The sequence below is a fragment of the Delphinapterus leucas genome, chromosome 10 (assembly GCF_059928025.1).
Source record: "Delphinapterus leucas isolate spDelLeu-1000000601 "Yukka" chromosome 10, BTC_Dleu_Yukka2, whole genome shotgun sequence".
NCBI classification, from domain to species: domain Eukaryota; kingdom Metazoa; phylum Chordata; class Mammalia; order Artiodactyla; family Monodontidae; genus Delphinapterus; species Delphinapterus leucas.
Window position 1 is genome coordinate 34,182,442 of NC_143138.1, and position 16,994 is coordinate 34,199,435.

Here is a 16,994-nt window from a genome sequence, read left to right on the forward strand (position 1 = left end):
TGGAAACTGAGAGAGAAAAGCTATGAAGATGAGATGAATACATGAGGTTCAATATCCAACTAATTATCAAAGCAATAACGCAAATCCTAGAACTGGAGCACATGGTCCACACTCAAAGTGTCTAGGGAGCGTGCATCTGAGGGAATGAAGACAGGCCAGCCCAGGGCACACAGTCAAGGTGGGGCTTCCTGGACGATCTCCTGAGAGCTTGGGTGGGGCACTCACACAGAATTTAAAATCAAGATGGCCTCGGGCCATGAGAAGGACACTATACTTCCCTCCTTCACAGCTCTGCCTCATGGGATTCTATATTTGGAATACCCTGAGGACCATCTTCCCCCTTTCTCTAATGGCTCTCTGGTTGTCACAATCCTCCTCCCCATCTTCATTCCTTAGGGGTGGGCAGGCTCCCAGCCTTCTGTTTTTCCTTGGGCCTTCTCACCCTATCTTGCCCATTCTTACCCTCAGGGATTGTTCCTGAGCACTGAACCAACCAGGGCTTGGAAGAGCTCCTTCTCCCCACCCATGGAGGGGCCCACCAGTGCCTGCTTCCCAGCCCATGGTCACTGAGAACCCCACGTGACTGTCTGAGGCAAAAGTTTCCTGCCCCCAGGGGAATGCTGTGTCAGTGCCCAGGCAAGCCCCAGAGCTGACATCTCCCTGCCCAGCCATGGGCCCCAACCTGCTCCTGCTGCTGTTCCTGGGACTAGCAGGTAAGGTTCAGGAGGAGCTGCACTCTGGGTCCCCACATACCCCGCTCCACGCCCAAGAATAACTGGCATTACCATGGCAACAATAACATGTAGGCCCACAAGGTGGACCTCTAGATCCCTGTGCCCCTATGCAGTGGGTGGGCCAGGAGGTGCCCTGTCCAACATCCCTGCAACTTTCCTTCCCTAGGCCAGGGCTCGGCTGGCAGCCTCCCTGAGGTGCTGCAGGCGCCTGTGGGGAGCTCCATCCTGGTGCAGTGCCACTACCGACTCCAGGATGTCAAGGCTCGAAAGGTGTGGTGCCGGTTCCTGCCAGAGGGATGCCAGCCCTTGGTGTCGTCAGCTGTGGATCGCAGGGCCCCAGCCAGCAGCCGCATATTTCTCACTGACCTGGGGGGTGGCCTGCTCCAGGTGGAGATGGTTACCCTACAGGAGGAGGATGCCGGAGAGTACGGCTGCGTGGTAGAGGGAATCTCAGGGCCCCAGACTGTGCACAGAATCAGTCTGGATGTGCTCCCTGCAGGTGAGTTATCCCAGCCTGGCCACCACCGCTCTAACCTGCCTTCCTGCCCCACCAGCTGCTCTTGGGTCCTTGGTGGGTAGGGGCCCTTGTGGGGGAGGAATTGGGAGCAGATATCCTTTTGACAGCTCTGCAGGGAACGGAAACCAAACTGGGTGAGAAGTCTGAGATAAACCAGCCACATAGCAGTCCCCTTTCCCCTCCCGCACAAGTGGGTCTCCCCACAGGAAGGCAAATTCTCTTTCCCCACTCAGGGCCTTGGCCTCCTTGTCCAGCATTTTCAACATACTTGATGCTATTATTTTGCTTAGAAATGTTTTAAACAAAGTTTTAATTCAGACATATCAACTGGAATTAAGTTTTTTACATCTTCCAGGTTTTTATTGCTGTAATAACAAGTCTGATGGCTTAAAAACTATTGAATTTATATCTTATTTAATTTTATAGGTCTTCACTGAGCATCTAGTATGTGCCTCACCTACAGGCAGGGTACATTCAATGCCTGAATTCCTTCAACTCATTCAGTTTTACAAACAGAAAATAGTGTCAGCAATAGTTAATATTATAGGGTTGAGAACAGTTAATATTCTCAACCCTATTTTCAGTATAGAAACTATGTTCACAGGTTTCATTTTCACAGCCTATAACTTTCTCATGTCTAAATATTTATTGAAAGTACATTTTAAAGTCTTAAATTTTTTCCATAAAAATAGGATATTGTAAAAAAAAAAGTGCTCTGTCGGGAACACGGTCAGCTACCTGAGGAAGCAGAAACTGTCCTACCTTGCACTTATGGACGCTGACATTGTTTTCATTTTCAGGTCTTCCTTTTTCAAGTAATTTGTGCCAAATGCCCAAAATAATGAAATTAAGAAAGGCATTTTTCCTTCTCTCAGTTTTTTCTCCATCTTTTAATTACGAGGATGGACTAAGCTCTCATTAGAATCCCTTGAGTCCACAATTATTATTTATATTATAAATATATTCTGTTAACCCTAGTCATCCTTTGTTCTCCTTCTTCCTTGACACTAAGGTTTAGTAACTCAAGATTACAACTCCCTAAATGGCAAGCTGTGACAAGACAATGCACTGGGAATAGGTGGCAGGGAGACAGGTGCCTGCAGTGGGGCAGGTGCTGAGGACCCCAACAGCTGTAGAGAATGGATGTTCAGGCAGGCAGGTAGAGCACAGTATCCAGGGAGGATGTGGGTGATTTAAAAAACTCCAGGAGATCAGGACATATGCAGCAAGATTGGGGCCATAGCGTCTCCCGTTCCTGGATTGGAATGGGTTGGGTAGTGGGAATGGTGAATCTCTGAGAACATGGCAAGACTCTCCTCTCAGAGGGTCTAGAAGGACTGCCCGGGTTCCCAAGGCAGATCCTCAGGCCCAGAGAAACCAACCCTGAGTCCCACAGACAGAAGTTAAGCATGTCGTTGGGATGACAGAAACCTTGTCACAAAACTAAGTCTCAGGGTCCAAGCAAGGCTCTCAGCAAGGATCAGCTGGCATTGTGTCACATCAGGGCTGACCCTAAGTTCCTTAGCTCCTGAGCGCAGAGCTTGGGGTGGGGCTCAGCCAGCCTGCAGGGGCGGTCACAGGGTTGCAGGTATGTGGAGAGGTCTAGCAGGCTGGGCTGAGGCCCCTTTGGAGAACAAGTGATGAGAGCCAGGAGCAAGGTCTCCAATGAGATGAGTGAGGTTGGGTAGGGAGGTGGGCACAGATTACCCAGTAGGGTTTCTGTATAGTCTGAGCAGCCTGGGTACAGGGGGAGCAGGTGGAGAAGAAATGCAGGGGGGGAGGGTTGGGAGCTGGTGGTAAAGGGGAAAGTGAGCATATTCACAACCAGATAAAGACATAAAGAGGCCATTCCCTGACCTCCAGAATGAGAGGCCCCTAAGGAATATCCCAAGCACCACTTCTTTGTGTTCCTTACTTGGGACTTCTCCTTCCTCAGCTCTACTCCCCCAGTTCCTCAGATCTCAATAGGCCCTTGAACCCTGCCCACAATGGGTATGTTCTCATTAAGTATTTCCTTCTGACTCAGCTCCTGGCCTGAAAGAGGAGGATGAGGAGACCCATCAGGTCAGGAGTCTGGCTGACATCTCCTCTTCAGATCCTGTAGGCAGTGCCAGCCCTTTGGATCCCAGCCGAGATAAGAAGAGGTACTGACAAGAACTGTTATCTGGGTAGCTGGGAAGGGGTGGTGGTGAAGATACGGCTTGTTTAGAGCCCCAGACTAAATTGAAAAGAAACTTTATGATTCTTTCCACTCCTGGGGAATTTCTGACCAGGCAGACAGACAGACAGACAGACATACTTCCCTATCCCAGTTCAGCACTGACCCCTTCATCCCAGATCTCCAGCCAGGATACCCTGATAGTGTCTCTCTCTGCCCTGCCTGAGTCTGTTCTCCTCATTCCATTCCAAAAATCTTTCTCCAACCATGGCTCACCAAGAACTGCACCTCTGTGCCACTTCTCTAGGATTCCTGGCAAGCAGCTCCGTGCCAGGTTCAGGGCTAAGCTCACCTACTCCTTTGTGTCTCTCAGCAGACCCTTGATTTGGGGTGCTGTGCTCCTGCTGGGCCTGCTGGTGCTGGCGGTGGTGCTGTTTGCTGTGATGGCCAAAAGGAAAGGTAGGTAGCTGTCCACCTGCCTATCTCAGAATGGCCCCCTGGTCCTGTATCAGCCAGTCTTGAATTCAAGGCTGAGAATTTAGGTCTGCTCCCCCTACAGATGGGCTTCAGTAAGGGTCCCCAGACCCTAGAATTCCCATGGCTGAGGGGTAGAGGAGAGCAAAGAGATTCAGTGGGAGGCGGCCTGGGGAGAAACAGGAATTGGAGAGGGTGAGACAGTGGGATTGGGGACAGGTGACTGGAGGAGGTGGGGGATTTCGGGAGATGGATTGAGTGTTGAGGCAGGTTGAGGGGAGCTGTGGAAGCAGTAAGTGGGTGGGGGGAGAGTTAGGGCTGGCTGGGGGTGGGGGCTGGGGAGATGGAAGGGGAAAATTTTGCTGGTGGGAGTGGGGAAGGTGGAGGCTAGGACAGAGGTTTCCAAAGTTTCTGAAGGGCGTGAGGCGGGCACTGAGTCAGCACAAGAAGCAGACTGTGCTTCTGTCCTCTGTCCTGCCAGGGAACAGGCTTTCTGCCTGTGGACGATTTCAGAGCAGTGGAGTCTCAGGCTCGGTAAGAGATCTCCGCAGGCCCTCAGCCAAATTCCCCAGACCCTCCCTCTGCCACAATCACTGAGAAGTCCCAGGATGATGAGGTGGAGAAAAGACTGGGACCCAGTAGAGGTCCAAACCCTCTTCCTAAACGCTGTCAACTTGGCAACAATGGTCTCGTACCTTCCCACCTTGCTATCCACCTTCCCAGATTTGTAGAGAAACTCGGGGCTTGAAAATCTTCAAAGTGAAGCCTTCTTGCCCACTGACATACTCAGGATTGAAGAGACAGATCCAGTCTGGTCCTAGGCTTCCCATCTAAGGGAACTGGGGCAGAGGGAGGCATTTTCTCTTTGCCTGATTTGCCTGCTTTTGTTACAGGCCCCCTCCTCAGTGGTCCATCACATCAGTGACTCTGGACTGGCTGCTGACTTGCCATCGGATGTACCATATGTTAGGCTCGACTCGCCACCTTCCTTTGACAATAACACCTACACCAACCTTCCTCTTGATTCCCTGTCAGGGAAACACCCACCCCCAGCCCCATCCTGTTTGCCCCCTCTGCCTCCTAAGGCTGAGATCTGCTCCAAGCCTGTGACATACGCCACAGTCATCTTCCCTGGAGGGGACAAGAGTGGAGGAGCCTCCTTCGAGCCAGCCCAGGATCCACCTAATAGTGAGATTCCACCCAGCTAAGCTGTTCACCATCCTGTAAACTCACAGAGATCATCCCCAGGGTTCTGTGTAGCTATCCACGCAGTCTGTGCCCTAGATCCTTAGGATATCAGAGCAACTAGGGTCTTTAGGATCTGATCTAATATCTTGACTTTTCTCACCTGGTAAGTGATACTTGGAACGATTGAGGTGTCTGGGGAAGCCCCCCCATGCTAGTTCCTCTGCCATTACACCACAGGGCTAAATAAACTCTAAATGATAATATATGAGCTCTTGATGCTTGAGGGGGAAGGAAAGGGCCCAAGTTTGACTTCACATGGCCCAAGAACTGAAAACACTGGTCCAGAGTTTGTGTTGTATGATCTCCTGCCTGTTCTGCTAGCGGGGAAGTGGTTTCCCTCCCTGGTCAGAATACTGCACACAGTTTGAATTAAGGGGCATCAAGAAGACTTCTTCAAAAGTATTTCCTGCCTTTATCAGGATACCTGAAAGTACAGTCATTTGCTCGAGTCTAGAAATCTCTTCTGCTTTCTGCTCTATACCTTGTAAACAAGTGACATCTTATGATGTAACAACATATGGTGGGAGAAGGGGGATAATAGTTAAAGGAGATTCAGGAAAGATGGGGTATGAGAGATGGAGTTGAAAAGAAACAGGAGTAAGATCAGAAACTGAAATAGATACCAAGCTTAATCCTTGGCAGGACAAAGGATTTTCAAGCACCAGGAAATGAAAGAACTTTGCAGACATCAGTTTTACCAGAGCTGGCTCTTTCTCAACTGGGTGATCATCTGGTAGTTCTGTTCCCTTTGGCCTGAACTCTGAGCCTGGGACGAGTCCAGTGGAAAAAGGGCATGGGGGTGAGGGGAGGAGGAATAAATGGTAAGGGTATGGCCATGGTTGAGTGTAAATGAAAGCTAGTCCAGCCTAGGGATAGGAGGCCCTTTAAGGTTTCTGCCATGATTTCTTCTCAACTGTTCAGTTTGAAAATATTTGCCCATACTGAGATGAGAGACTTAAATGGAGAAGATGAGGTGCTCAGGAACCCAGTCTTTTATAATCACGGAGAACTAAGCAAAAAGAGATTTTGGCCATCTGGACCATCTGGAAGGGCCCTAAGCTTGGTCTAGATATCTGAGGAGAAGGAACAGGCAGGGACTGTGTAAGTCTAGTGATGCTATTTTCAGGAAGCTCTGGCAGGATGTTTTGAGCTTCCTCTGATAGTCTCAGCCTGTGACAGAACCTAAATTTACTCTGTCCCTTAGGGAGGCAGGAGCTGCCCACCAATCAACTAAGCCCTCATTTCCCCTGGCTAAGATGACTGGGGACTTGCCTGGTGGGAAGGCAAGGTGGGGGGGGGGAGGGCAGGAGAATGTGGGGGAAGGGCAGACTAGGTCTAAAAAGCACCCCTCTGGGAGAAACTTAACCTGGTCTGAATGTAGTTTGAACTTTTTAGAACGTGACAGAAGTAAAGGTATATTTAACAATACAAAAGAAAATACTAAGATAATCAATTGGCTGGAAGAGAAGAGGGAAGGAGAAATATATTAATTCCATCATTGCTTTGGTTGGTATTCATAGACTTCCAACCAGAGTCATAGGTATAAAAGTAACTGCTAAGATGAAAATACTAAACTAAATTTCATTATAAGAAACACAAAAACAAAGCAAAGAAAATGCAGGTGACATGGTGAGGTGACTGCTTCATATCAGAACCTTTGGAATTCAGTTAAAGAAGTTCTCAGAGGAAAATTCACACCCTTAACAAGAATTAAGCATCTAACTCAAATAGCTAGTTAATTTTAAAGGAGAAAAATGACATAACTAATACATAAATAAAAGAGCTTATTCTTTGAAGTAAAATGAAATAAAGTGTTAGCTAACTTTACTCAAGAAGATGGGTGAAATAAATGACAAGGGGGAAATCGTCACAGATATAAACACAAGGAAAAAAAATAACAAGAGTATTTTGCGCTGGTGGTGGTGGTAGAGTGGGAATGACTCTAAAGGGGCCTGAAAGAACTTTTGGGTGTGATTAAATGTTCTCTATCATGTTTGTGGTAGTGGTTACATGGGAGTATACATTTGTCAAAACTCATCATTTAAATAGGTGTACTTTACTGCATGTAAATTATATTTTGATAAAATTTATTTTAAAAAATACTTGAAAGGTCATTGGGGAATAGTTAAAATAATCTTAGAGGAAAAAAATCTTTAAAGTATTACACAAAACTCAGCAGCCATAAAAGAATTCATAGATACATTAAAACTGACACATTAGGATAAATTAAGAAAAGACTGATACTTTTCCCTTTATGACAAAAACACCATAAACAAAAGTCAAAACACAAAATGAAGAAAAATTTTGCAGCTCATACAAAGGCAGATGGCTCATTTCCCCAACCCCTACAAATCAACTAGAAAACAAATACTTAATAGAATACAGTCACAGAATACATACCTATAGCCCACACAAAAAGAAATATAAACATAATAAAGATGTTTAACTTCATCTAAGGGAAATACAAGTTAAAAGTACATTGAGAGTGATTTTAAAAGAAAGTGGTTAGAGAACTCTGAAAATTCTCTCCTCCATAAAAGAAACAAGAAAACTGGCAAAAATAGAATCAACTTTTTCAGAACTCTGGAAATTAACCAATGGCTTGATTCAATCCAAGGAGTATTTACTCAAGAAAAATGGCTTTCCCCTCCCCTATTTGATTTAGAAGACAACTTCATTAAGCAATAATTATATGCCTGTGTTGATGGGTACACCATTTATTAAGATGTAACTTTTATGACAATAACAATATGAAGAAGGCGGGAGGGAATGGGGCTATATAGAATCAGTTTTTGTATATTATTGACATTAAGTTGGTATTAATCTGAACTATATTGTTTTAAACTAAAATGCTAACTGTAATCCCTACAGCAAGAAAATAACACAAATTATATAGTAAAAGAGATGACAAGGGAATTAAACTTAACTCATTTAATATAACAAAAGACAGTGAAGGAATAGAGGAGAAAAAAAGACATAAGACAAGTAGAAGACAAATAACAAGATGGAAGACATAAATCTTACCAGTAATTATACTGAATGTAAACAGATTAAACATTCCAATTAAAAGGCAGAGATTGGCAGAATGATTAAAAAACACATGATCCAACTATATGCTGTCTCTAGGAGACAAACTTTGGATTGAAAAACACAAGTTGGCTGAAAGTAAAAGAATGGGAAAACATAAATCATGCAAACTAGTTATAAAGCACTGGAGTAGCTATACTAATATCAGACAAAATAGACTTTAGGACAAAAATTGTTACTAGTGATAAAGAAAGGACATTCTATAATGATAAAAGACTCAACCCATTAAGAAGATATAACGATGATAAACATATGGGTACCTAACAACGGAGTTTCAAAATACAGCAAAAACTGATAGAACTGAAGGAGAAATAAACAAAGAGTAATGGTTGTAGACTTCAATATTCCACTTTCAAAAATGATAGGACAAGTAGGTGGAAGATTAGCAAGGAAAGAGTAGACATGAACAACACTATAAACCAACTAGACCTCACAGATACCTATAGAACACTCCACCCAACAACAGCAGAATACACATTCTTCTCAAGTATACATGTAACAGTCTCCAGGACAGACCATATATTTGACCATAATCAAGTCTAAATAAATTTAAAAGGATTGAAATCATACAAAGTATGTTTTCTGACCATAATAGTATGAAATTAGAAGTCAGTAACAGAAGTAAATTTTGGAAACTCACAAATATGTGGAAATTAAACAACTCACTCCTAAATAACAAACAGGAAAAAGAAATCTCAAGAGAAATTAGAAATACTTTGAAATGAATGAATATAATTACACAACATACCAAAACTTAGGTGATTCAGCAAAGTCAGTGCTTAGAGGGAAATTTATAGCAGTAAATACCTATATTTTAAAAAAAAAAGAAGATCGATCGATCTCAAATTAACAACCTAACTTTCCACCTGAAGAAACTGGAAACAGAAGAGCAAACTAAACTCAAAGCAAATAGAAGGAAGGAAATAATAAAAATTAGAGCAGAAATAAATGAAATAGAGAAGAGAAAAACAACAGAAAAAAATCAGCAAAACCAAGAGTTGTTCTTTGACCAGATCAAAATTTACAAACCTTAGCTAGACTGGCCAGTTTTACTTTGATACAAAAACCAGACAAAGAGATCACAAGAAAACTACAGATCAACATTCCTTATGAATGTAGATGCAAAAATCTTCAACAAAACACTAGCAAATAGAACCTAGGAACAAACAGAAAGGATTATACACCATGACAAAGCGCGATTTATTCTAGGAATGCAAGGTTGGTTCTACATTTGAAAATCAATATGATACACCATATTAATAGAAAAAACCCCCCAAACCACATGATCACTTCAACAGGTGACAGAAAAAGCATTTGACAAAACCCAACACTCTATCATGATAAAAACACTCAACAAACTAGGAATAGTACGGGATTTCGTCAACCTGATAAAGAGCATCTATAAAAAATTCACAGCTAACATCATACTTAAAGGTAAAAAACTAAAAACTTTTCCCCTACAGTTGAGAACAAGACAAGCATGTCCACTCTTGTCACTTTTATTCAACATTGTACTGTAGGATCTAGCAAGTGCAATTAGGCAAGAAAAAGAAATAAAAGGCATCCAGATTGGAAAGGAAGAAGTAAAATTATCTCTATTCGCAGATAACATGATCTTGTATATAGAAAATACTAAGGAGTGCACCCAAACCAAAAAAACTTAGAGCTAACAAATGAATTCAGCGAAGTTTCAGGATACAAAACCAATATGCAAAAATCAGTTTTATTTCTATACCCTAGCAATGAACAACCCAAAATGAAATTAAGAAAACAATTCCATTTATAATAGTACCAAGAATAATAAAATTATTTAGGTATAAACTTAACAAAAGAGGTGTAGGACTTGTGCATTAAAAACTACAAACATCACTGAAAGAAATTTAAAAAGACCTACATATATGGAAAAGATATGCCACTTTCATGGATCAGAAAACTTAATATTACTAAGACAGCAAGTCTCTGCAAATTGATTTATAGATTCAACATAATCTCTCTCAAAATTACAGCTCTCCTTTTTGTGGAAACTGTGGAAACTGACAAGCTGATCTAAAAGTCATATGGAAATGCAAGGGACCCAGAACAGCCAAAACAATCTTGAAAATGAATAATAAAGTTGGAAGACTCACACCTCCTCATTTTAAAACTTACTACAAAGCTGCAATCATCAGGACTGTGTGTATTGGCATAAGGATAGACATATAGGCCAATGGAATAAAACTGAGAGTTCAGAAATAAACCCATACATCTCATAAAACCATAAATCAACAAGAGTGTTCAGTCATTTAAATGGGGGAAAGAATAGTCTTTTCAATAAGTGGGGCTGAGAAAGTGTATATCCACATGCAAAAGAATGAATTTGGAAACTTACCATTCACTATATGCAAAAATTAACTCAAAATAATCAAAGACCTAAATAAAAGCTAAAACTGTAAAATGCTTAGAAGAGAACAGAGAAAAAACATCTTTGTGGCCTAAGATTGGCAATGGTTTCTAAGATATGATACCAAAGCACAAGCAACCAAAAAACAAAAACAAAACAGATAAACTGGACTTCATCAAAACAAAACACTTTTGTGCTGCAAAACAGTACCATCATGAATGTGAAGACAATTTATAGAATGAGAGAAAATATTTGTAAATCAAATCTGATAAGGGTCTAGTATCCAGAATATATAAGAAACTCTTCAAGCTCAACAAAAATGCAAATATTCCAACAACAAATGGACAGAGGATTTGAATAGACATTTCTCCAAGAAGATATACAAGTGGCCAATAAGCTCATAAAAAAATGATCAACATCATTAGTCATTAAGGAAATGCAAATCAACACCAAAATGAGATACCACTTCACAATCACTAGAATGGCTATAATCAAAAAAAACAAATAATAACAATTGTTTGTGAAGATGTGAAAAACTGGAATGCTTACACATTGCTGGTGGGAATGTAAATGGTAGAGCAACTCTGGAGAACAATTTGACAGTTCCTTAAAGAGCTAAACAGAGAGTTTCTGTATGACCCATTGTCATACAGAAATGGATATACCATTCCTAGGTATATACTGAAGAGAACTGAAAACATACGTTCATACAAAAACCTGTACACAAATGTTTATCATAGCATTATTCATAATAACCAAAAAGTGGAAACAACCCAAATATCCATTAGCTCATAAATGGATAAAGAAACTGTGGCATATACATAAAAAGGAATGTTATTCAGCCACAAAAAGGAATTCTACAACATGGAAGAACCTTGAAAAGATTATGTTAATGGATCTTACCTTATTATATAAGATGGAATCAGTTCATCTCAAAGCCTCCCTGGCCTCCGGTCTAGCTCTGATTCTAATTTCTGCCATAGTTGCATTAACGACTGTTAAGAGTTAAGAAAGATCTAAGTTTCATGCTTTAGAAACACAGGCTTTTATTTTGACAAAGATATAGATAAAGGCTAGCATATTTAATATGTATACTATACAGTATCTTAAAAAGGAGACTTGGGGGCATATCTTTGTATTACATGTAATGAAAGAATCATGGTCCCTTCAGATGATTTTTGTTTGTTTGTTTTAACATATACATTCTTGAATTTCTTCTTCATCTTTATTCTCCTTGACATCAGCCACTCTGACAAATCCTGAAAATAGGAACATAAAGAGTAATACAAACACAAAGAATTTCCTCAGCAATTACAAATTTAACTCATGGCCTGGAGGAGGAGATTTGCTGGGCCCTAGAGCAAGAAACTATATTCTTTCCTCTCTTTTACTTGCCCATATCTTATCATTTACCTTCACAGACATTACATTGTGGTTTCTAAGGCCTTCTTTCTCCCTTAGTGACCATCCAGCTGCTCCAAGGGAACAATCTATTTGTTTAAGCTGGGACCAAGGAGGAACTTCCTATGCCTAAGGGTTATAGATGCTGAAACAAAGGGCCAAGAGAGGCTCTTATACTGTTGAACAATATAAGGGGTCTCTGTCTAGGGAGAGAAGGACAATTACCTCTGGAGCAAGGACTAACCCTAATTATCTGCATGTCCCTTCTACTTGGAGGTACAGTCTTTGACTGCTTGTGAGTAAGAATCTGAGACTGTTCTTTATGTCTCTCAGACAAGTGTTCCAGGAAGGAATGCTTACTCTGCAAATTTCCTTCAAAGGAGTTATTTTCCTCCAGGAATTCTCCCTCTATCCAAATCCTGGTCAAGCAGGTGTCAAAAGGTCTGATGACGTTAGTCAAGGACATGGACTCTCTCTTTCCATATCTCATTACAGAGGCTTTAAGCTCAGAGACCCACTGGTGATAGACAGGGCAGGTCACACATCGAGAGAAGAACTCCTTAAAGTACTGAAAGGAAGCGAAGGTCCGTTAGCTCAGGGATTAGTACCTTCTTTCGTCCACTCCACTCCATCAGAACTTACAGCAGTCCCCACTCAGCATACTCACTCAGGGCTGGGGTAACAGAAAGGAGTAAAGTAGGCCCAGATGGTAAAGTAGGCCCAGAAAGTCTGTTTTGAGATACAGAGGGACTGGAATGTTTTAGACTCAGAAGGCAGGGATGCAGGGAGATGTGTCAAACTCAGAAGGCAGGGATGCAGGGAGGACAGTATAGACTGAGCCAGAGTGGTCCACTGAGAAGGGCTAAGTGTTAACATTTTAATGGTACTGGGTAGTAGCTGTGCAAATCCAGAAAGTTAAGGAATCCAGTCCTGACCATGCAAGAATATCTGGGAGGATACATGAGGTAGGTGGAAAGACTTTCTAGGTGGAGTGAAAAAAGGGTTCAAGGGTGAAAAAGAGACAGAGGCGGCAAGGAGAAGAGTAAGGGAGAGATGCAGGTGGGAGAAAGAGTACCGTAACTTAGGTGTTAGTTGAGGGGTAATGGAGACAGGTACCTTGAGGGTTTGGCGGGGAGTCTCTGAGGCAGTATGTGCGAAGACACCCTCTGGCATCTTCTGTAACATTAGCACATGGCACTCTAGAAATCGGACAAAGCCATGTGAACCAAACAGTGAGGCATTGGTTCTTTTCACCAACTGGTGAGCCTTGGAGAAGCGGTGCTCAAATAGCTTCCACTGTGAGTCCTGGGCAAACCTGAAAGGGAAGAATCACAGCTCTCAGCTCTCTCCCCTGCTTACCAACCATGGCTCTTTCATAGAACTGTCATGTTTTTAAGGCTCTAAGATCTCCTGGACAGTCAGAATTGTGATTCTGGTAAGTGGCCAAGGCTACTAACTCACATGTAAGGAGACTTAAAAGGAAACCAATGATATTCAGCCTTGCCATGGGTTATCTTGCACTTAAATGTAACTCTAAACCAAACCCTTAATCTATAAGCCCAAACCTGTTAAGGGACAAGAAGAACCCTACAAATAAGATGGGGGGTAAATGGGAGTTGGTCTTTAGAAGTGGGTCGGATGAGAGAAGCCGCCGCAATGAGAAGCCCACACACTGCAATGAAGAGTAGCCCCGCTTGCTGCAACTAGAGAAAGCCCGTGCACAGCAACGAAGACCCAACACAGCCAAAAACAAATAAATAAATTTATTAAAAAAAAAACAAACAAAGAAGTGGGTTGGAGATGTGGAACAGTCCTGCCTGGAAGGGCAAAGGCAATAGTTTCAATGAGTTCATGGTGTCTTCAAATTTCTACCCTTTCCCACAGCCCTGAGTAACATGCTGGTACCCCACATTACCACATGGCCAGAGAGGAGTGGACCCCCAGCATGACATTGCTCTGAGAATTTAGAATGCAGCTGTGCTCATAATGTTGAATGAAATGCAGACATTCCCCAAAGGGCCGACACAGCCATCCTGTGGACAGAGAAAGTAACCAGGTTAGTATAAGCTGTCCACATAGGAAGTGGTATAGAAGGTGTGTGGTACAGGGGAGGAGACAGCACCTGAAAGGCAGACATCCCTGAATCACAACGTGGTTCCTAGACCTTAAGGAACCAGAGGCCATGCCTAAGGGACAGGCTCATGACTGCCTATGTTCCAAACCCAGGGCCCCACCTGAGGTCTGAATCCCTCAGGAGTACAGCAGAGCCTGGCACAAATTTACCTTTTCCATAGAGCAGCAGATCTAAGCAAGCAGAATAGAAGCAGGCCAGGCCAAGGACATCATGACTCTGGGAAATGAGCGCCCACTGACTCTCCAGCACATGGACACACAGATCAAATCTGCCGAGAGACAGAGCCACTGGGACCAGCTAGAGAATGGGGAGGACGGTATAGGAGAGGAGGGGATCTTACACCTTCAAAGCAGCCTAATATCCCCTAAATCTCCTCTCCATAACTCTATTTATATAGAGAGCATCTGTGCCTGGGATCAGACCTGTCTCTAAGGCAAAGGAAGTGGGAAAATGACTCTGAGACAATTTCCAGGGTCTTGATCAATTACCTACCTCCCTGCAGAAAAATGGGGGAAAAAAGGAATATTTGGTAGCTCAGACTCTGCATTTCTACTCCTGACCCCTCAAACTTAAGACAATGCTTCCTGGAGTGACTAGAGAAGAGACAGTCCTGGCTGTGGAGAGGAAACAGTTTCTCCCTCTCCACTCTAAGCGTCTCTGGAAGATCATACCCTCCCTTCTAAGGCAACAAATACAAAGGACGGAAAATGATCTTAATACTTTTTCTTCAGAAATGCAGATCTGAAGAGAACTGAGAGAACCAAATTCTCCAGAGCTGGTTTCTTGAGGTGTCTGCATATCTCACGAGCTTGAAAACCTAAGGAGGTTAAAGAGCATCATGTGAGGTCTAGAGGTGAACCTGGCCTCTCTAAAAGCCCTAGGCCCACCAGCGTCAGGCCCCATTACCCAGTCTGATGGAGAAGTCAAGATGGCCGAGGCAGAGCTTGGTGTAGGCCAAGGCCTGCATGAGCTGGGCTGTGGCCAACAATCCCTCCCTGGAGAACCAACATAGGCTGTTTTTCTGAATGGCCATCTGCTCACAATGCAGCCACTTCTCCTTGTCACCCATGTTCTGGGAGAACTGGGAGAGGGCCACGTAGGTAGAGACAACCTGCAGGGCAACAAACATGGGGTAAATACTCTGACTGTACAGTCAGGCTGCATCTCCATCTCGTCCTTTTCCTGCATAAGAGCCCCCTGCATGCTTTGCTGCTCACTCAGTCAGCACTCCTGGGGGCCCCACCACTCACCTCAACTCCAGCTATGAAAACACACTCCTTCTCACCCCTACACTTCTAATTTGGTCATTCTCACTGCCTGTTCTTGAAACAAACCACTTTCTCCATCTGTGCCTCTTGTTTCTCCTCAATCCGAGACTTTCCCCTTCAAAACGCTGGCCAAACTGCACCTCTTCTATGTTTTCTCTAATTAAGTCCTCTGATTCTTGCCCCTTAGAACTCTTCAGAACTGCTGCCTAGATCTCTGTTATCAGTTGCATGCACAGTTGACATCATTGATGACACTCTTGAAACACCGTGTTCGTTAGGTTTCCAATAGAATAATCTTATTAAAATATAAGCAGACTCGGTTACTCCACTTCTAAGAAGCCACTAACAGCTTCCCACCTTCTTTAGGGTAAAAGCCAAAACCACTACAGTGGCCTACAAGGCCGGCACCATCTCCCATCCCCCTCCCTAGACTCTCTGACTCATCTCCTGGCTCTTCCACCTCTCCTCCCTCCCCTCTAGTCACACGGTTCCTCAAACACAGAGGGCATACGTTGTGCATTCGCTATGCCCTCTTCCTCTCCACTCTTCTCCCAGATAGCCATGTGGCCTTTCTCATCTCCTTCAGATAGTTGCCCACAAGCCAACTGCTCAGTAAGGCTTTCCCTACCATCTTATTAAAATTGCATCCCTGCCCCGCCCCGCCCCGCCCCGCCCCCAGTTCCCAGAACTCCATGTCCTCTGGTCTTCATGTAATTTTTCTTCATTGTATTTATTATCACCTGACATACGACATATTTCACTTATCTGTTTCCCTGGAACCAAGATCAGTGCCTGGCACAGAATAGGTGTTCGTCAAATATTTGTTGAACAGATGGATAAAAGAGAGATATAGACAGATGGACACTAAAATTAGGAAGCCTTTCTTCTTTTTTCCTAAGTCAGCAATTCTGATCCTTTTTTTAGACCACTGGCTTTGAGAATCTGATGAAAGCCATGATCCCTTCCCTACTTCCTATCACTCCCCAAATGCTCTTTTGAACATACACACAAAAGTCAACATTCAGTTCAGAGAGTTCACAGATAGCTTCGTACCTGGAAGCCCATCTATAAACTGCAAATTGAGAACCCTGCTCAAATACAAGATCAGTGGTGTCCCGTTAAGTCTGGGTTACCGTGGAACCACACTTAACCAGGGACTTGGCAGGGTCTCTCCCCCTAGCATTTTAAGTTTCTGAGTGAGGACAGAGGTAAACCAAGGGCTGGCTTACCTGGGCTTCACTGGCAGACTCCTTGGCTGAATTCTCCTGCATAAGAGTGGCCAGGCAGGCAAACCTGCGGCTGCTGGCTGTGGCCTCCAGGTTGTAGAGCTGCCAGAGCAGGGAGAGGCATTGCACCTGCTGCTGCAGGACTGCCAGCTTCTTCTTACTGGTGTGAAGCAAAGGGTGGTTAGCATGCCCTTACTCTTCACCAGTGTCCACTATCCTTCCCCACAAGAAATCTGAGTATACTCACCCAGACTTTCAGACTCAGAAAGGTTCCTGGGATCCCACTACTTCTAACCCGGTATGCCTTTTAAATTCATCCCTCTCAACCAGAAAAAAAAGTTTTCAGAGACGTTTTTTAAAAAAGGTT

The 16,994-nt window shown here is 43.5% G+C and overlaps 2 protein-coding genes across 11 annotated transcripts in view; one reads left to right on the top strand and one right to left on the bottom strand.

Moving 5' to 3' along the window:
- Window positions 1-16,994, bottom strand: part of LOC111178792 (adenylate cyclase type 10-like) — a 118,059-nt gene that overhangs the window by 67,808 nt on the left and 33,257 nt on the right. For 4 of the 9 annotated variants that reach the window (XM_022581861.3, XM_089918771.1, XM_089918770.1 and 1 more), the window contains 7 exons: window positions 16,631-16,787; window positions 15,040-15,244; window positions 14,854-14,950; window positions 14,283-14,401; window positions 13,915-14,032; window positions 13,116-13,314; window positions 11,866-12,567 (listed from right to left, as the gene is read on the bottom strand). In XM_022581861.3, the coding sequence (XP_022437569.2) occupies window positions 12,136-12,567; window positions 13,116-13,314; window positions 13,915-14,032; window positions 14,283-14,401; window positions 14,854-14,950; window positions 15,040-15,244; window positions 16,631-16,787 (1,327 nt within the window). In that variant the 3' untranslated portion in view covers window positions 11,866-12,135. The other 5 variants (XM_089918778.1, XM_089918773.1, XM_089918774.1 and 2 more) reach the window with 5 other exon arrangements.
- On the top strand, window positions 550-9,669 carry TREML1 (triggering receptor expressed on myeloid cells like 1). Of its 2 annotated transcripts, none has more exons than XM_022581867.3 (6): window positions 550-713; window positions 901-1,233; window positions 3,278-3,395; window positions 3,786-3,868; window positions 4,365-4,417; window positions 4,777-9,669. In XM_022581867.3, exons 1-6 carry the CDS (start codon window positions 671-673, stop codon window positions 5,089-5,091), a joined length of 945 nt encoding a protein of 314 aa, XP_022437575.1. In that variant the 5' UTR covers window positions 550-670; the 3' UTR covers window positions 5,092-9,669. The 2 variants fall into 2 exon arrangements, with proteins under 2 accessions (XP_022437575.1, XP_022437574.1); XM_022581866.3 differs by having other exon boundaries at window positions 553-713; window positions 3,783-3,868; window positions 4,777-6,416.